Source organism: Chanodichthys erythropterus, chromosome 24 (genome assembly GCF_024489055.1).
Source record: "Chanodichthys erythropterus isolate Z2021 chromosome 24, ASM2448905v1, whole genome shotgun sequence".
In the NCBI taxonomy this organism is placed as follows: Eukaryota; Metazoa; Chordata; class Actinopteri; order Cypriniformes; family Xenocyprididae; genus Chanodichthys; species Chanodichthys erythropterus.
In genome coordinates this window covers 24,576,537-24,597,476 of record NC_090244.1, presented here as the reverse complement: position 1 = coordinate 24,597,476, position 20,940 = coordinate 24,576,537, and the positions used below count along the sequence as shown (strand labels likewise).

The following is a 20,940-nucleotide window of genomic DNA, read 5'->3' as shown; positions in this document are numbered from 1 at the left end:
AAGACAAATTACAATTTTGCCAATTTTACATAATTATTATATAATACGTTTTGCGATGTCTTTTAATGTATTTTTTGTGTTTTATTTGCATTTTAACAGAACCACACCCAGTTAAACTTAGTAAACCACCTAAACACACTCTGAACACACTGTAAAAGTACAGTTATTGAGAATTAATTATGCGTTAAATCGCTGTTAAACAACCCAAGCTAGGTGTGCTCTGATAATTATTGTTATCTAATAAATCTGATGTTATGTGAGTATTAGGAAGCTTCATTTGTCTACTTAATGTTTTTTTTTTTTTTTTTTTTTTTTTTTTGTATGTGTGTGGGGAACCTTAAAATGTTGACGCAATTGTGCATGCTCACCAATATTTATAATTTCCAAATTATTATTTTCTGAACTACTTTTCAGAATTGTTAAAAAATCTGGCTTCAATCTATATTCGTTTTTAATTAGTCGATATAAATGTTGCTAAGCCAGTTGGTTTGCCAGATGGTTTGTTTCCTGTAGCTTTACTGCTTTTGTCTTCACGGCACATTGTTAATCACATGGTTCACATCAGTCAAGATCATAAAATGGTTATCTTGGTCTGGATCTCTGGCCTTGTAGTTTTGTGTTTGGTCTTCTTGACAGTACAGACACAGCCATATAATCTGTGCTCAAAGTCTATGGCAAAAACAAATACAGTATTGTCACCACAGCAAAATTGAAAACTCTTTTTCAGATGTTTCAATCAATGATGTGTACAAATGTGCACATGTGAATAATTTTACAAATTGACCATCTGCATTTATTGTGATTTTTTAAAATTATTCATTTATGAGATTGTTTGTGTTGTCCATAATTTCTTGAACTTTAAAAGAGAGCATTCTTTAAAATGTTAAAATGTCTAACATCTAATGTTTTGATTATTGTAACCACAAAAATCACTTGCCATTATGGAATTCTGTGTTCTGAAGAAACTGTGTTCTGAAGAAAGGCATTACAGTAGTCATAGGCTCCAAAACACAAAAAAACACACAAAACCAAAAAATAAAACACAACACACAACAGCAAAGCAAAAAAAAAACAAACAAAAAAAAAACACTCAATTCACATTTATTTGTACAGCACTTTTCACAATATATAGTTTCAAAGCAGCTTTACAGAAAATGCATGTGACTGCATTACAATCTGTCATCAGAGGTGACTGTGTCCAAGTAATATCCATATTTTAGAAATGTACAGTTCAGGATAATACAAATCATGCAGTAAACTAACATCATGTATTCATTTAAGCAGAAACAATGAGCTCATTCAAGCAGTTATTACAAGTTGTGATCATAATGAGAACAATATATGGAAAATTTGGCAGTGGCACACGTTGATTCAGACACAAAAAACAAAACAAAACAAAGCAAAACCAAATAAAAGCAAAGTAATACAAAATAAAAGCAAAATAAAACAAACACTACACACAAAACACAACATACAAATTTTGTTAAACCATATATTAGTTTATACATTTCAAATAGTGTCTTTATGCTTTGTGACAGTAGTTTATATTAGCATAATGGATCTACGTACATTTCACAGGGCATTTTTTGCTATTCATATTTGAGAGTTGTCAGACTACGTCTAAGGTGAATTAAGGTGGTACAAAGTTGAAAATGCTTTCTCATAGGGAAGGGCAAGTGATTCTGTCTTTGACTGAATGACACCTTTGACACCTGCCCTGGCCTGAGGAAACCTCTATAAAATATGCTCCTTTATTTCTCAATGTGACTCACGTGTAGCACTGCAGTACTTACTGTATACTGTAATCATTATGCCACACCACTGAAACACATATAAGAGTGATTAAAAAAATGGCATGACTATTTGAAGATTTCAATAAAAATATTTCACTCTATGTTCAAATTAACCAATGCCAGTAATACAGCGATCACACTATCAAAGCTTTAAATGTTGAATCGACAGAACCATGTCTGAAATATTTATTAATATTAAGTTATTTTGAAGTTGTATAAGGTTATTGTTATATAGGTTACATTACCAGTCAAAAGTTTGGGGTCAGTAGAATTTTTTTAATCATTAAATTGAACAAATGTGGCAGTAAAGACATTTATAATGTTACAAAATATTTCTATTTCAAATACTTATTTGTTCTTGTCAGTTACATTAGGGTTCTATGTTACATATGTTGTATTTGCGTGTATGACACACTGTGTGCACCGTCTAGTATTTATATCAGTTTGTGGAAAAAGCTACATGTTATGAACTTTGATTCGTCATGTCTCTTTACTGTCAGTGTTATTATGGTGGATGTCAATGTATGTTAATGGTACAAAACATGGAACAAAACATATTTTAGTATCAGTGAGGCCTTGCTAATTCAACAGAAATTAGCTGTTTGATTTACCGGTTTCATTATTATAATTATTATTTTGTAAATTACAGTTTTAAATTGTAAAATGTACAGGTTGTTCTGTAAATGTTTACATTTGTACTGTATTTTTAAATAATTATTCGGGCAACCACTGCAAGTTTTTATTTCTTTTTTTCTGTAATTTAAAAAAAAAAAAAAAATCACAGTGTTTTAGGATGTTTTACCCCGCTCACTCCCTGCCTGACGTCTGCATCACACCTACACCTGCAGACTCACCCATTTAGTTTCTCTCTCCACTATAACTATCTGTAATCACACACACACACACACACACACACACACACACACACACACACACACACACACACACACACACACACGCACGCACAAACACACACACACACACACACACACACACACACACACACACACACACACACACACACACACACACACCTCCCTTAATGCAGGGGATTGGTAACCAGAAAAGTGATCATGAATACACACACAATGTACCGTTTTAATTGTAATAAGGGCGTTGTCACTACAGTTTCTATAACTTCTTGCCTCACTATGACATCTGTCAGATTTTATCAAGAGAACTACGAGACAGCACACTAAATACAGCCCAACATAATTTACTCAGCACTGGAACTATTCAGTAAAACCTGCTGAATGGTGAGTACAAAGATAAAAGCAAACATTGGTTTTTGATCGCTTAATATTGTCATCTTATGAACAAACATGATTCAGTTTTGTGAACAAGCATGGAAATGCTGTCTGAACAGAAATCTAGCATCAGTCACAGACAGTGACTCAGTGACTGAAGGGTTTGATAACTTTCTGAAGAAGATGCTGATTTGTTTATTTCATAAATGAAACATGTTTTATAAATGATGACATTTCCTGTGATGACCAGTCTGCATTAAGAAATATTTTAAACATAGTTCAAGGTTTTAAATTAATTTTGTGTTAAACGATATATAACTGCAAATAACTAGAGTTTATTTTCTAGATCTTAATCTAATTTCAAATCTTAAACTAATCGCGTTTATTTGTCATGGGTAAAATTAAGTTGGAAAGTAGTGTCATTTTTCATCAGATAGTTTATATCAGTGTTTGAGTTTTATAGAAAGCAAAAGCTCACTTTATGTTTAAGTAGATGAAGGTGAAACTTGTAAAAAAAGATTATCATGCTCAAATTCAGCATGACCAGCGTTTTCCGGTTTCTCTCGTTGCTAGGCGATGATACAACGACAGCAAACACAACAAACTGTCTATGGGCCTACGTCACCTGCATGTCAGAGCGCTTTCTCCTCATACTATCGCTGCAGTGACGACAAGATGTCTGAAGAAGAACGAATCAAAATCTGATTTTAGTACTAACTGTAATGAAAGTATAGGCTGTATTCACGATAAACGTGTCGTATTATTTAATTTCATGCGACCATAGACTTTTCAAATTTACACTGTAAATAAAGTTGGTCAGGTTACCTAAAAATAGCTATTAGCCTACATTACTTTCATGATTTAAACATATTTGTGTTGTATTTCAAAGTAGCGTAATGAAAAAAACAATTATTGATAGGCCTACGCTATGTACATCATACATTTTATGCTATTGTAGCCTATATATATATATATATATATATATATATATATATATATATATATATATATATATATATATATATATATATTTAAATGACATTGATGACATTTCCTGTGCACAATTATATACAAAATAATTTTGACGGTCTCCTTTTGACCGTTCATGAGTTTACCTAGATCAGGTAACCAATGACTCATCTACCTAAACCCCGCCCACTTTAACTCCCACCTGCGAAAAAGCCGCAGAGTTCAGATCAAACGTCAGTAGTGTGTTGTTTCGTCTCATAGTTCCAGCATCAACGCAGAGGAACACAAGCTGACTAACTGAAGGCACCTTTATTGATTTGCATTGCGGGGATCTATCTTTTTCCACTCTCTCTGGTGGAACTGTACATTTTCAGTCTTGGTGCTTCAGCTTGGTCCCATCGTCGCTTCGCAATGAGTCTGAGTATGACCTCGGAGAACGTCTTTCTGACGGCTATGCAGCCCAATTCGACCGTAAGTACTTACGCGGTCCCGTCCGAAAACGAGCTTGCGCATGGCGGGTCTCACCACAAGGAGGAGGCGAGATTTAAGCGCGTGCACCAGCAGGTGTCCATGAGATTGGCAGAAAAGTCCACGCTTCCGCGCCAGAACGGCTCCTCGTCACAACACGCAGCCTCAGGTGTGTCACCGTGCGCTTTGATCTCATTGTATGACAGCTACAATAACACAACAGCCTTTGAATTATTAATCTGCTCATCATCTGACTTTACATAGACTATGCGCTGTGCTTTTATACAGTATGCGGTTTCATTTAACAATGATCTTGAGTTGAGTTTCAACTTTATTAACTTTTGGGAAAGTTATTTTTTTTGGTTTATCCTTGTATTTGATTTGATTTGATTTCAGAAGCAAATACATTTTTATTCAATTCACAGGCACAGGCTGCATTGTGTTGTTTACACTTAAGTATGCAAAACACTAAATATTTAAGACAAAACTGCCTGTAGCTGTAACTGTGGTCACATGATTTCTGTTATTTGAATATAATACAGTAAGGAAAAACATCACACGGCATTTGTACATAATGCATGTCATAGTATGACATGACCTAAACTAAGTTGAATGTACCTTTGTTTCAGGCGGTAATAAAAACCATGTCATAAATGGTGGTTATTCCCTCTAGGCATGGAAGATCTGGTCTTCACGTTTGTTCTTGAACATTAGTAGTGATGATTAAAATGAAGGAAAAAATAGGGTGGGAACGTTTTGATTTAATTTTTGATTTTTTTTTTCTGCATCAATTAGAATAATATCGCAGACACTAACAGAACAGACAGAAATACAATGCAGCTTCTGGTTTGGTGTTAATAATTTACAGTGGCGGGTTGATCAAGGTTCAAGTGTAATCTCAGTTCCTGTTACATGACTAAATGAGTGAAAGTTTCAAAGCTCTCCTTTGAAAAACCCAACCCACTCTAAAAAAAATTGCTTAGCATTGCTCAAAAGGAAGGTAATTTGATGCAGTCAATCACAATGGCCTGAAGAAAAAGCCAAAGAATTTAATCTGAGAGTTTTACTTTCGCAATGTTGTCGTAGAAAGCCAAACTCTTTGTTTCAGTCCAAACTTACTACTTGTAAATACACCCAAACTTCATTATACATTTGTGTGTGTATATTGTCCATTGAAAGTACTCAAAAATTGTTTAAGAATTTGTGGTTGATTTGAGTGGTTAGAATTCCTGGCTTTATGAGGGTCTGCCACAGCTATTTTCAGGGTATAACCTCTGGTGCTTGGATACTTTAACCGGACCCCTGGTTTATGAGGTTATCAGCATTCTGACAAGTTCAAACAGCCTTACATATTCCTGTTACTGGCCCAAGGCTTCCTGGAGGAGACACATACAATGTCTTGAAAATGTTCCCCTGTCTGAAAACTAGAACTGACAATGGTGAAATACCAAGCATATGTGAGAGATGTAGGTCAAATGGATTGTTTTAAAACAAAACTTAGCATTTTTAGCATTCACACTTTGACTTCTGATGAAAATAACTAAGAATAGTTATTTGTATTTACTTTAGCTAAGCAAAGCAATGCACTAGGGCAGGGTGAGGCAGGGCAAAAGGGTGTGTTTTTTTTTTTTTTTTTTTTTTGGGTAGGGACATTGGGAGTGTTCCCTAGTCATCAGACCGGTTCTGTCTTTTCTGCTGCTGTTGTCTACAACTCACTCTACACTTATTCACTTATCAAACGCTTATACCACTCCCTAATTCACATTCACATTCTCAAACGTGTGTGCACGCATGCCCATAGATTCATCCCCATCTGTTGCTGAGCCAGAACAAAAACGTTGTAAAACTGTTTTAAACTTGCACTGCAGTAATTTGTGTAACTCCACAAGTTTGTACAAGGGTGTCACAAACTTGAAACAAGTTGTCTAATTGTATGGAGCAGACATGCATGTTTACATACAAACTTGTGTGCAAAAGCTATCATAAACATGACTGAAGTGAAACAAAACCAATTTGTATGTTTAATTGCTCAATGAAAGAACAAACATGCATGTTTACATAATAAGTGAAGTTAATAAACGTAATTTCGGGAGAAGTACGCCCATCCAATCTTCTAATTAATAACAAGGTATAAAACCAGCATCTTACCAACCCTCCTCCTCCTCTCCTCCTTTTGTACTAATTTTGCCTGTTATAGAGGGGCAATCGGAGCTGGAGTAGGATATTCTTTCCGAGCCCCTCTATAGCAGACAGCAAGCCAAATCTGTTTACCACTTACGCTATGATTTTATGGGCACACAAACTCGTGAAACTAAGCTATTGTAAACCTGATTAAAGTGAAGCAAAACACATTTGTTTGATTTAATTGTTCTATCAAAGAAAAAACATGCATGTTTGTGTGCAAACTTGCGTACAAAGGCATCATAAACATGGCTAAAGGGAAACAAAACAACAAAGATATTTGTTTAATTGTATTAAATAATATGCATGCATGTTTACAATACTCAATGCGTACAACAGCTTTGTTTATAGTTGTGTGCATTTCTTTAGTTGAATATAGCTTATTCTCTTTATTAATTCCACCTGATTGGTCATTGTTTTGGATTGGAATGTTGTATTTTAACTAAAGGAAAACAAGTGGCAAAACATTTAGAGATTAGAAGTGCAAGAATTGCTAATCAAAGGCCATCTTTTTAGAATGAGGATCCATGGTTTTATTTAAGCTGGTTATAGTTAATAGTTTCAGTCTTCACCAATTGGGGGGCAATTTTAATTGCCAGGTAAATCATGGGTCTTATTTTCTTGATTAAAATACACTGTAGCTTAGCTGTTCGGTGTGACACTTTTGTTCAGAAACTTGTACAATGTGATGGCACATTAAGAAAGTTTACTGGGAAGATCACTAGTTCATGGTATTGTTCTCATTAATTTTCACGGGCAAAAATTCACATTCAGATGTAAATTTGTATTAATTATCTGTATTTTTCTTCTCTTAGAATCTGGGGATTATTCAACCATGACAAAATATTCAACAATGAGCCAGAACTTCACCCCAAATTTCAGCTCTAAATCCTACGTCTATTCCTCCGGCAGACCAATGATGGTAAGATTCTTTCTACTTATAAACATAAATATTTTATTGTAGGTTTACTTGTTTGAAAGACATATCACTTATTGAGCTAAGATAAAGAAATCTTTTTCGTGTGTGACTGTATGGATCTTGTCCAAATATTGAAAATGAGTAATGGAGATTGTGTTAGTTAGGTGTGGTATTTCACAATTCAGCTCTACTCAACAACCTCATATGAAAAGTCACAAGCTTACAAATGTCTTAGCATCACTTTCAGTTACATTCCAATTGAGTGATACTATGTTAAAAGTTTGGCTATTGATTTAATGCATTAAAAATACATTTAATTTATGGGTCACACATTATATTAGGTGTCTTTAACTAGTTTATGTACTTGAATAAAAATCTTTGTTACAATGTACTTCTTGTGTTAATGTTGTATTGCAAAACACATCTGCTGCTATTAAGGTGAGATACAGGTCATGTTGCAGACAGGTTTGGTGGTACGTGTAGGTTTAAGGGTGGGTTAGGGCAGAAGGGAAGGGTCAAACATTAATTATTCAAACTTAAAATATCACCCTAATGTTTTTGCACTTATCATATATCTGAATTATCTTAATTTGAGGCCTTTCTCCAGAAATCGATGTGATTAATATCAGTTGTATTGATTAATTAATCAAAATTCTGTAACATTTTAATCAATTGACAGCTATAGTTGATACCATTATAGATATAAAATATTACATTTTCTCTTGTTTCTGCTAGGCCCAGCGTCCATCCCAGTACTCTAGTAGTGGTTACTCATCCCGCTCTGCTATTGATTTCGTACCAAAAACCAAAATCAGTTACACAGGAGGTGGTGGTGGAGGTGCTGCATATTACCAGGAAGAGTTCGCGGGTGGCGGTTACCAGGGTGGCCAAGTTCAACAGCAGCAGGTCGGTGCAATGACTCGTTCCTTCAGCCGAATGGGGGGTGACCCAGAGACAGTGTCAGTGCATTCCATGCATGTGGCAGCCGTCCCACGCCAGGTTGTTTCTTCTTGGGTGGCACAGGATGACAGCGATGGCAGTATAGTTTCAGAACGTGATGCCACTTATGCACAACAGGCTTCCATGCAAAGCATGAGCAACGGCTATGCTGCCAACACCTACCCACGGCAGTCTGTGTATTCCACCTCTCGAGTGAACGGATTTGAATGCGGACCGCAGCAGGTCGGTTCTATGACGCTACCAGCCATGAAACGTTCCCTCAGCGGAACGCTCGCCTCTGGTGGCGGCATGGAGCAGGAAGTCTACGTTAGCCGGCAGTCCTTCAAAGGCCCTGCCCACCGTACCATCAGCCGAATCAACAATCGACAAATAAGTCGCACATCCAATGTCTCATCATCTAGCATGTATGGAAGTGCCGGAGGATTCAGCGGCTCTCAGGGCAACCTGGCGATGGTGCAGCAGGGAAGGCTGTCACGTGCCGGCTCTGTGAGGAGTATGCATAGTGTTGGGAGAGGCAGGGATGTGTTTGACGGCATGGATTTCTCGGGAAGCATGGGCAATCTAAGCGGGTAAGAACAGTCTTAGGTAAGAATATCTTAGGTGTGTGAAAAGAGAGCGAAACACATCCTAAAAAAGAAAAAGGAAGAATTTTTTGAAGTAGCGATGAGAAGGAAGTAGCGACCTATTTTTTTCTTTCATATTGTGACGTACACCCAAGTGAAATGGCTTATCTTGGAAAAAAAATGTAGGGTGGGATTGTTGATTGGATGGAAGCAGATCTGATTGAGAGCTTGCAGTCAACTGTAAGAAAGGGGTGGAGCTAAGCAGACTAAATAATTGGAGAAATCTGATATACGTCACCAGAGAGAAGCCTGTCATTTCACCGGAAGATCATTTTATATTATTATGATTCAAAATTACAGTATTTAAAAAAAGAAAAAGAAAAAAAGAACTATATATATATATATATATATATATATATATATATATATATATATATATATATATATATATATATATATATATATATATATATATATATATATTAAATATATATGGATTAATCATTCAGTATAAAATCAATAACATGCATTTAGAAAATGAATAAGGCTTTTAATGCCGAATTTAAGGCATTAAATTTATCAATTTAATTGCTTAAAATGCACAAATAATGTGTCTAACCACAAATTACGTCTTACCAAATGCTTCCTTATTACTGTCAGTCAAAATTTCCCTGAATTATGTAGCATAGCTATTTGAGCCACACTGTTTTATAACAAACACTGCATATTACTGTTTGCAAATTAGCCTGTTCGCTATTTTCGTTCAAAAACTTAGCTTGTTGTGCTAGTGTGGCTAACAGTGTGTGCGGCACTGACCTTTGAAGCAAGAAATTATTCATACTTTGCTTTAACAGCCTGTCAGTACACCCACCCGTAGCTTATCTATTCTTGTTGCACTAACAGTGCGTGTGTGTGTTTGATGATGTTGCCCAGCCCTGCCTATATGTGTGTAAAAAGTGAAGAGCGAGTCTGTTGTGCAGGCACACCCAAACCAGTCCAGCCACCTCACACTTCACACACCCTGGGAAAGAAACACACACTTCCTAGCACTCCAGGGACATGCACCAGCACACATTGAACACACTTGCAGGAATGTCCTGTTAAAAGAAACTTTTTTCAAATAATGCTTAGTCTAAAAATGGAAGTAAGAAGTTAAGAAGCTAAAATAAGCTAATATATCAATTACTTGAGATAGGAGCAACCTTTTTTTTTCAAGCTCCACTCTAGGCACAAATCTAAATTAATAGTGTTTTTTATTTATTTATTTATTACAATATTTGGAAACATTGAGAAGAGCATTGACAAGAAATTATGGGAAGAAGAGTTGGGAACACTGTTTTAATTTCAGCTTTCTGTGCTAATGATTTGAGAACAATTTTAAAGACCAGATAACTTTGAACAAAATATTCTATTAATGTTACTGGAAGGACGTTTGTTCATAACTTTAAGAAAACCTTGCCAGAATGTTAGTTTTGAGAACGATCCCTGTTAGCTGGGTAAAATTTTGAATGTTCTTGAAAAAACCTATGAACGTACAACTAAGCAATATCACCATCTTTACTGGACAAATTTACTAAATAAATCTTAATTTTTTTTTGTATAGACTCAGCAGCTTGGACATGCCTACTGCCATTAGCTATCTTGATCAGGCCGATCCTGATCTTCAGATGTTGGGAGCTGCCTACATCCAACACGAGTGTTACCATAACAATGATGCAAAGAAACAGGTATGCAGTTGCTTTTCATCTGAAGAAATATTCAACTGAAATGTATAAATGTGTGTTTTCGATTCAAGTAGAATGTCTGTGTTTCTTTCAGGTGAACCAGCTGAAGGGAATTCCTCGCCTGGTGCAGCTGTTCAACAGTGAGAATCAAGAGGTGCAGCGCTATGCGACCGGAGCCACCAGGAACCTCATCTATGAGAACATGGAGAACAAAGTGGCCCTTATTGAAGCCGGCGGGATCCCCAAGCTCATACAAGCCCTAAAAGAACAAGACGATGAACTCCGCAAGAACATCACAGGTGGGCATTTTAGCCATGTTGTTCTAGTTCAGTTTACTGCCATTGGATCATGTGTTTTTAATTATTACGACATAAAACTTTTAAAGTGAATTTGATTTCTTGGGCTGCATAACAAAGCTTGGTTTTCACACAAGAAGCCTAAAGGTGCAGTGACATTTACCATTGTTTGACAAGTTTTGTGGGCAAAATAGTAATTTCAGTAGGAATCCAAGTAATCAGGAATGTCGCTTGAGGATGAAGGATTTCGCCATGCAGATTTTGCAGTGGGTTCAAGTAGGTCACATGGATTGATCTCAGTTTATCAGCCTTTTGTTTCACATCCTCTTTTATCACAGGCCCGCATAAAAATACTCTAGATCCTAGCTGAGCCTTAAAGGGATAGTTGACCCAAAAATGAAAATTCTGCCATTATTTACTCACCCTCATGTCATTCTAAACCCATAAGACTTTCGTTCATCTTCGGAACACAAATGAAGATCTTTTTTGATGAAATCTGAGAGTTTTCTGTCCCTCCATTGGCAGTCTACGCAACTAGCCCTAACCCTAAGACAGTATCAAGCCCCAGAAAGGTAGCAAAGACATCATTAAAGTAATCCATGTGACTCCAGCGGTTTAACCTCAATTTTATAACCTCAATCTTAAAGGGTTAGTTCACCCAAAAATGAAAATTCTGTCATTAATTACTCACCCTCATATCATTCCACACCCAGTAAGACCTATAGACCTTATGTAGCCCCGCCCCTTTTCAGCTCGTTGTCTTTTGACTTCCGGTTTGTATTTCCACAGCGATATTACATTTATGAATGAACTGCTCGTTTTAAAATCTTCCTGACCTACTGACATTTAAGACATCTGCTTTAAACATAACAATGCTCATGATAACTTTCATTAACTCTACAACAAGTAAATCCACTTAACCAACTAATTATTCTTTGACAGCGATGCCATAGAAATGTACAGAGCTACCGCAAAACGGAAGTTTAAAGACAATTTTATAAAGATGGCGGCGCGCTTGTTTCTCTGGTAAATAAGGTCTATATAGATTCACAGTTGATTCCAATGATGTTTTATGTTAGCATGTTGCTAAGCTAATGACTCAATATTCTAATTAGAATAAATGGCACAAAAATATTCTCTAAAACATTTAATTTTAATTAGATCAAACTGTTTTTTATTAATAATTAGCTGATTTTGCTATTCGTAGTTTTACAGTGTTTAAAAAATGTGGAAAATATAGATACACCTTTTTCATTTCATTTCATCTTTTAATTAAATACTTTTTCATTCTTAATGATGAGGCTCAGCGTCATTTTATGCCATTTTTAAATGACTGGATGTATGAACAGGTTTTCAAAGTCAGTCTAGATGTGTGCATATGTATCCGCATGCGCTGCATGTAGGGCGTTGACTGATCTCTCAGTATTGCATCAAGCTGCATTAAATATTGCTCAACATTGTCTCAACATGTGCAGTGGAATGAGAGGACTCCTGTAGCAAAGGATTGTGAGTCAGGTTTATGTCAGCTCTTACGGTTCTGTGCGTGTCTAGATATGCAGGAACTCCAATAAACATCTACATATGAGAATACTACGACTAAATATGGGGTCATTTAAGTGGATGACATCATAACGAAAGTCAAGGAGGATGTAAATATTTTACTTTTTCCCCTCTGTTTCCTTATCTTTATTCAAATTCTTATCCATTCCCCATGCCACTTTCCCATGCTCTTTTCCTCATTCTTTTTATCTCTCTCCCTCCTGCTCTCATTCCCTGTAGGTATTCTTTGGAATCTGTCCTCTAAGGATAACCTAAAAGAAAGGTTGGCACGAGAAACTCTTCCCGAATTGACAGAGAAGATTCTGATTCCCCTCTCTGGCACTGGGGACCAGGACATCATTGAGCTGAGCCCCTCAGAGTCTGACATCTTCTACAACACCACTGGCTGTCTCAGGTACACACACACGTTTGTTTTTGTGAATTGTGGGGACATTCCATTGGTGTAATCGTTTTTATGCTGTCCAAAACATATTTTCTATCGCCCTACACTACCCCTACCCCTAAACCTACCCATTACAGGAAACTGTGCACATTTTTACTTTCTCAAAAAAACTCATTCTGTCTGATTTATAAGCCTTTTGAAAAATGGGGACATGTCCTCATAAGTACCCTTTCTTGTAATACCTATGTCATACCCATGTCATTATACAAAATTGTGTCCCGTTATGTCACACGCACACGCACACGCACACGCACACACTTTTTTATGTTCCCCTTTACTTGTTCCTGTTCCTATAGGAACATCTCACTTCAGTGAATGATAATGCCCTCCAGGCACATCACTGCTAGTAAACCTGAGAACAAGAACACTTAAGAGTCACGTTTCAATCCAAAACCCAACCCAAAAATAAATTATATTTTAGAAAATTGTAGAAAATGAAGGCTGTTTTTAGGGCTGTTATTTTTAGAAAAATGACTGAAAATTAAGCCTCTTTTTAGGATTATTTTTTAGTACTGTTATTCTTAGAAAATCATAGAAAATGAGGCAAATATTTAGGAGTGTTTATTTATTTATTTATTTATTTATTTTTTAGAAAATTACTGAAAATTAATTATATTTTTAGGACTGTTATATTGTGAAAATAATAGAAAATGAAGCCATATATTTAGAGTAGGACTGTAGTTTATAGATTTTGTTTTTTAAAGGACAACTTAAAACATTACAGAAAATAAAGCTGATATTTTTAGGACTGTTATTTTTAGAAAATAAAAAGAGAGTCTCAACACTGAGAATAATGGTGAGTACAAATAAATTTATTTTAAAAATAAAATGTATGTGGCAAGCAGGGTGAGGCAGAGAGCCATGGGAATGGAGTGAATATATAACATATATCTAATATTCCTTTTTTTGATTTTGGGTGAAACAAAGTGTGTTTTCATGAGATTCAGCCTTTTATATGCCTCTGCTTCCTTGCACAGGAACTTGAGCTCAGTGAACGAGAAGACCAGACAACAGATGAGAGAGACCCGTGGCCTTATAGATGCTCTGGTTGGCTATATTCAGAAATGCTTGTTGGACACTAAAGTGGAGGAGAAGGTAACTGAGTAACACACACTTTACTTTCTGCCTCTGTTGTTGACTGCTTGAAAATTGTGTGTTTATGTGACCATTCATGTTCCTCTTTCAGGGTGTGGAGAACGCAGTGTGTGTGTTGAGGAATCTGTCCTATCAGCTGTATAGTGAGATTCCCCCCTCAGCACTGGCACGGTTGGAGGGTCCAAGCCGAGCTCAGAGCTCTTCAAAAGGAGAAGCTATTGGTTGCTTCACCCCTAATAGCAAGAAGGCCAAAGACGTGAGGAGAAGCTGCTTTCAAATTCCTATTTCAATATACTAATTTCATTCTCACATTACAGCTTAATCTCATATTTTGCCTATACTTCCAGAGACAAAATCAGGACCTCACCACATTTACAGAAGTGTCGCGGCAGCCTGCAGACATCGAGTGGCTCTGGCACCCTAAGATAGTGGAGTTGTACAACCAGGTGTTGCAGCGCTGTGAGATCAACTCCACCACACGAGAGGCTGCGGCCGGAGCCCTGCAGAACATCACTGCTGGAGAGAAGAGGGTAAGAGATTTACCTCACATCAGTTATGTTGGCTCCAACTACTCAGAACACCTGAGAAACTGATTAGAAATGCATTACAAACTACCCAAAACATCTTAGCCTGACATCTAGGGGTGTAATGGTTCACATTTCTCATGATTCGGTTTGTATATCAGTTTTAGGGTCACTGTTTCGGTACGGTTCGGTATGTTCAGAAAAAAAGGACTACTGTCAAAAAAATAAATATTGAAAATAATAACAAATAATAATATAATAACAAATAATAATATAATAAACAAGACCGGTCTAACAAGTTTTGAAGTACAGAAATTGAATAAAGTAATCAAATATAAAATAACACTGCATATAATCTTGAATAAATTTAAATAGAGATTAATCCTTAAAGTTACAAAAGTTATTCAGTCAAAAGCAGTGAGTGATTTCTTTGTCTTTTGTTGTGTGATTAACAAAAACACAGACAGAAAGAATATTAGGCTACTGTCACTTTAAGACAATGCATTCAGTACACTGATACTGTACACATGCATTGTCTTTCTCAACTGTTTACTTTCACTTAAGACATAACGTCTATGGTTGTATGTCAAGACGGGCATGTTGTCGTGATTTTTTTTGTGAATTTGTCTGTTCAAGTGCTTGCTTGCTTTTTTTTTTTTTGACCAACACTGTTGAAACATTGGGAAATTGTAAGCTGCATGGCAAGTTCCCAGATAGGAGATATATGGAGGCAGCGGCTCCTCTTGTCTCCTCTTGCCATGCTGAACTGCAACACACCAACACATGAAGAAATGTGCTGTCAGCAACAAATTTACATACTAACAGATGATAGGACAGCTACTCTCATATGAAACGCATGTGGAACGTATCCATCAACAGAAACATAAATTAAAGGCTTGTCCCACCAAGGCTGATAACAATAAATATATAGTTCCAAAAATCGTTCAAAATGTAAAAGAATAGCAGTTCACACTACAACTATAATTATTATGGCACAGAGGAACAATATCATTGGAATCACTTTCAGAATGATTTTTTCCAGTTGATGAATGATAAAAACACTGGTGTGGGCACTTCTTTGTGTGAACGGGCCTTAATGGTCTGTTTGTGCAGTATTTTTAAAAAAAATTATCTTTTTCTTTATTATATCATAGTGGGCGTCCATCTTGAGTCGTGTGGCGATAGAGCAGAATAGGATGTTGCCTGTCATTCTGGATCTCCTCAGGACCAACAACGATCTAGAGCTCCGTTCTCTCACCGGCTTCCTCAGAAACCTCTCTCGTCATGCCAAGGACAAGAACGACATGGGTAAGGCTTCCTTCTCTGGCCACAAAACTGGAGTCAGTCGCTCCTCAGTAGCATTAGAGAAGCTCATTGCTCAATTTCTTTCACTTTAGCTACTAAGGTGGTAAATCCCTTGCTTGCCAAACTGCCCTCCGACGGCCGCCAGAAGGAGCCGTCAAGTGATGTGGTGGTGAACGTCTGTGGAGCACTCAATAACCTGGTGACCAGCAGCATGGTGGCGGCACGGGACATCTTCTTCTTTGATGGTCTGCCCAAACTGGTGGGCATCAAGACCACCCATGACAGCAGGTAAAACTAAAAGTCATCTGACTGTTAGTTAATTGCTGTATAACAAACATCTCAAAAATTATATAATTTCCATACTAACATTACGATTTCAATCTTCACCCAGTCCTGCCAAACTGAAAGCTGCCAAAGCAGCGGCGACAGTGCTAAGCAACATGTTCCAGTACAAGAAACTACACAAAGATTACAGGAGTGTAAGTGGTTTGATTTTTTTTATATATATATATATATATATATATATATATATATATATATATATATATATATATATAGACATAAAAGGCATTTTTAAAAAAGTTTTTCTTTTTAAAAATTGACAGACTCACATGAGACATACATGTTCTACATGGAGCGGGTTGTCCCCTTATGTTGACTGAATTTTTGAGCTCACACAACTAGCAGAGTACAAATCACTTTATTGCGATAAGTTTGCAGTTACCAGATGTTTTTAGTTTTGTGCAACATATATGCCTGTAAATAGAGTTTATCTGTCGGGTTCTAGAAGTAAAAACATTAATTTTCTCCATTGGGAAATTGATTTTGAAAGGTAACTTAGAAACCTTTAAAGACAGACCTACTTTGAGCTACGATGTTGTTAATGCAGGCTGACAGCTTCAGCAGTAGCAAATACCATTGATTATTTCAGATAATTTTTGAAGCACTGTGTATGACATAATTAAGTTGATCTCTCTGAGCTCTCAAAATACTTAAATGTTTGTATATATATATATATATATATATATATATATATATATATATATATATATATATATATATATATATATATATATATATATATATATATATGCATATTTTGCAATAAACTTAAAGTAGATTGTTTTTATACTCATAATAATCAACGTTCGTAAATTAGTTTTATATTCCTCCATCATTTTTATTTTTTGTTTGGAAGGTTTCATGGGATTGTAGCTCTTTCCCTCAGTGAAACTGTTAAGTATATAGTTTTTTTTATCTTTGTATGTTTTTCTGATTTTCAAAAAAAAATGCTTCAAATTTTTTGCTTCAAAGTTTGTAAAAATTAAGAAAAGAAGAAAAAAAAGCTTATAGAACCATAGCTGCTGAAAAAGCGGGTGGGTGCTGTTGCACTCTATTGAGTATTTTTACAATGGCACTGAATTGTTTTGCATGATTTATCCACACCAGTAGGTGTCAGTATAAAAACAATGATCACTGTTACTTTTCAAGTAAAATACTGAATATTAAACTTAAAGGAACACTCCACTTTTTTTGAAAATAGGCTCATTTTCCAGCTCCCCTAGAGTTAAACAGTTGAGTTTTACCGTTTTCGAATCCATTCAGCCGATCTCCGGTTCTGGTGGTACTACTTTTAGCATAGCTTAGCATAGTTCATTGAATATGATTAGACCGTTAGCATCGCGCTTAAAAATGACCAAAGCGTTATGATATTTTTCCTATTTAAAACTTGACTCTTCTGTAGTTAAATCGTGTACTAAGACCGACAGAAAATGAAAAGTTGCGATTTTCTAGGCTGATATGGCTAGGAACTATACTCTCATTCCAGCGTAATAATCAAGGAACTTTGCTGCCGTATCATGGCTGCAGCAGGCGCAATGATATTACGCAGCGTCTCTCACAAACGTCTCCATGGTTGCAAGGCACGTTCCCTGTGCAAGCAGGGGCTCACGGGCGCTGCGTAATATCATTGCACTGCTACACCCATGGTACAGCAGCAAAGTTCCTTGATTATTACGCCTGAATGAGAGTATAGTTCCTAGCCACTAGCACTATTATTGCTATTATCAGATAATTTTTAATCAAGATGACAAATATTCTAGGAAAAAAAAAAAAACACTTCCAGAGTAGACCTTTTTTTTGGTTTCAAACAGAGATCACGATTTTCCCACGATTGTGAACAGACAACTAAACAAAATAACATGTAATTTATTAGAGGTTCTGACAAAATGTTAATTGCTAAAGTCAATTTAAAATTTGAATGTATGATTCAATGACTCACTCATAAATACTTAATTGTTTCATTACTGGATAAATCAGTGTTTTTTTGAATGAATCTCTTGAATGAATGATTTAATAACATACGTTTTTTTTTAACAGTCACATTGTCGCCACCATGTCACGTAACAATGTAGTTGATAAAATCGTTTTAATAGACACAGGCGAATCATTGTCATTTAGGAATGAGATTGCGTGGGTGTTTGAATCAAGATCATTCTCTTTTAATCGTGCTGCTCTACTACATAGGCATTTGTATATATAAAATGTTTGGTTTTGTATGATTCATCCACACCATTTTCAATTATTGAACTTTTGGTACATAACTGCCACAACAAACCATTTATTCTACAGACATGACTGACTCAAATCATGCGGTTTGACAAACCTGCAGTTTTCTAAATGATCAGACTTATGATTTTTGAAAAAGAGAAAAGATCCCATCAATTTACATTGAAAAAGTGACTTGAGCCATATCTAGAGACCAGAATATTATAGACATGGCGGTGAACAAAAGTTTTTGATGTGGGCCAGGCCCTAGCAACCAACCTAGAAATCGCATAGCAACCACCCAGATCGCCCTAGCAACCACACCTTGGAAAACCACTCACAATGTCTGGAGCAACTTACACAACAAGCACTACTCGCATTTATTTTTCAAAATTGTAACTTTTTAGCATTTCTTTCTTTATTTTCAGTCAGCTTAGAAAGACCCACCCTCAGAATGTCTGTTTGTGTTTTGCGCGTTAGGAGTTAATACAGTTGTACATCACAGTTACTGTCATTCCTCCCTGCCCTCTAGACATTTTCCAGTTATTTGAAGACTGAATGTATTTGTGTATGTTGCTTTTTAATCAAACAACACCTATCATACCGAATAAACAAAAGCAAAATAGCCTGCTTATTTATAAAGTCATATTGGAGTTGCTTTTTTCCAAAACACACAAACACACTTACACACTCAAAGAGTGTTGATATGGGAGGTAGAGGTTCAGCCACACCCTGAGATGTGGATTTCAGGTAATTTCCTCGTGAACATGTCCAAACACACCATAGAACTCCACAGGTGAAAAAAAACAAAACAAAAAAAAAACATGTTCTTTCTTCTAACTTCAAATCTGGGATGGTAGCCAGTGTTGCTACCTGGTATACAACTATGTGCCTGTTAGATTCAAAGCGTCACTCACTCATGTGGTGTTTTCTGCTTCATGTTTTACAGAAAGGGTTCCAGAGAGAAGACTTTTCAGACATGGTCATCTGACCCAATCAGATTGTGAAATAGGAAGATATTTAATAAGGACAATGGATAAAGAAAATACAAAATACTGCCGGAACACCTGCAACATATTTTGAAACATGACAATGTGGATAACACACACATTTAGCCTTGTATTATTGTTATTTTTTCCATAAATCCTCAGGGATTTGTTGCAATATTTTGTCTTTTTTTATTGTCTGTTTGCCTGTATTTTTTCTTCTTTGTTTATTATAGGACTTCAGACTCTCCATGATATATTAATTATATCCTGGAAATGTAATAACTCTTTTTAAAATGGTTGCATTTAAATGTTTATTTTTTAAGATATTTTTAGAAAATATATATGTATTATGATGGTAGGGAAGGCATTTTAGCAAGAAAATTGTAAGATTATAGATGATGTGAGAAGACTGTCATATTTTTTTATAATACACGTAAACATTGTAAACACAGGCCGGACAGATTCAAGCTGTTAATCAGCCTGTTTGTCATGATAGAGTTGCTTATTTCTTACTAGGCTAATTCTAGTGGGTTTTCTTCTTTTTTGGTACTTTGATATGTGATATGTGTACAGAAATTGTGTATCATTATTACTTGTAAAAATGATAGGAGGTTTAATAATAACTATAATGATAAGAAGACACATGGTAAAATACCATCTGAATGTTTGCATTTCATCAATAGACTAATGGTTGATGCCACAGGGATCAGAGATTGTTTTTCAAAAAATGCATTAAGATCACCAAAATATGCCAAATAAAACTTGTCTGTTCATATACACATTTTCTTAGTTTTTGTAATTGTATACGGTGCAATATGTGCATTAATTTGACAGTAAGCAACTTTACTCACATTTAGTGTTTTTTTTTTTTTGTATAAACTTTTTATTTTATTTTATTATTATTATGGTTGCCAAATGTTTAATGTTTTGGTTTGGGTTGCTGTTCTCATTTATATTTAATCTGTTCAGTATACAAAACAGTCAAATAGACTGTTATGAGTGATTTGCAATCTTTAAATATCTGAGACTCGCTTTTATTGCATCGAGTTGATCCTGCAGAGGTCTTGGACTTTCTGACCATTAAGAATGCATGGAATGCTCTCTTTCCAAAGCCTTGGATGATTGAATGTCTAGTATATTTTATAATTCAACATAAATTTCATTGTTAAATGCATGTGCGTGAGTCATAGATCTATGTTGTTTATGTAAAACACAATAAAAAGAAAATAAAGCAAATTCATGTGTTTGTCAACCTCATTTTGTTAAATCCTGTTTTAGAATCTCTTAATTGTCTGGTGCTTTTGACTGAAACATTTTAGTTTCGATTTTTAATTTTTTTCCCCTTTTCTTCAGAATGG

General features: G+C 35.7%; 1 protein-coding gene across 3 annotated transcripts; it reads left to right on the top strand.

Moving 5' to 3' along the window:
* Window positions 1–2,958: 2,958 nt before the first annotated feature.
* On the top strand, window positions 2,959–20,809 carry pkp3a (plakophilin 3a). Of its 3 annotated transcripts, none has more exons than XM_067380299.1 (13): window positions 2,959–3,049; window positions 7,474–7,580; window positions 8,313–9,106; window positions 10,704–10,827; window positions 10,919–11,123; window positions 12,900–13,074; window positions 14,100–14,217; window positions 14,309–14,473; window positions 14,565–14,747; window positions 15,896–16,049; window positions 16,139–16,334; window positions 16,438–16,525; window positions 19,543–20,809. In XM_067380299.1, the coding sequence occupies exons 2-13, from the start codon at window positions 7,494–7,496 to the stop codon at window positions 19,582–19,584; spliced, it is 2,331 nt and encodes a 776-aa protein (XP_067236400.1). In that variant the 5' UTR covers window positions 2,959–3,049; window positions 7,474–7,493; the 3' UTR covers window positions 19,585–20,809. The 3 variants fall into 3 exon arrangements, with proteins under 3 accessions (XP_067236400.1, XP_067236401.1, XP_067236398.1); XM_067380300.1 differs by lacking the exon at window positions 2,959–3,049 and adding an exon at window positions 4,249–4,480; XM_067380297.1 differs by lacking the exon at window positions 2,959–3,049 and adding an exon at window positions 4,249–4,646.
* Window positions 20,810–20,940: the final 131 nt, after the last annotated feature.

Bases quoted from the DNA above. Each gene is read 5' to 3' on its own strand.
- pkp3a (XM_067380297.1), top strand. From the start codon at position 4,421: ATGAGTCTGAGTATGACCTCGGAGAACGTCTTTCTGACGGCTATGCAG. The intron at 4,647-7,473 runs GTGTGTCACCGT...TTCTTCTCTTAG, and splicing joins GTCACAACACGCAGCCTCAG to AATCTGGGGATTATTCAACC. The intron at 7,581-8,312 runs GTAAGATTCTTT...TGTTTCTGCTAG, and splicing joins CCTCCGGCAGACCAATGATG to GCCCAGCGTCCATCCCAGTA.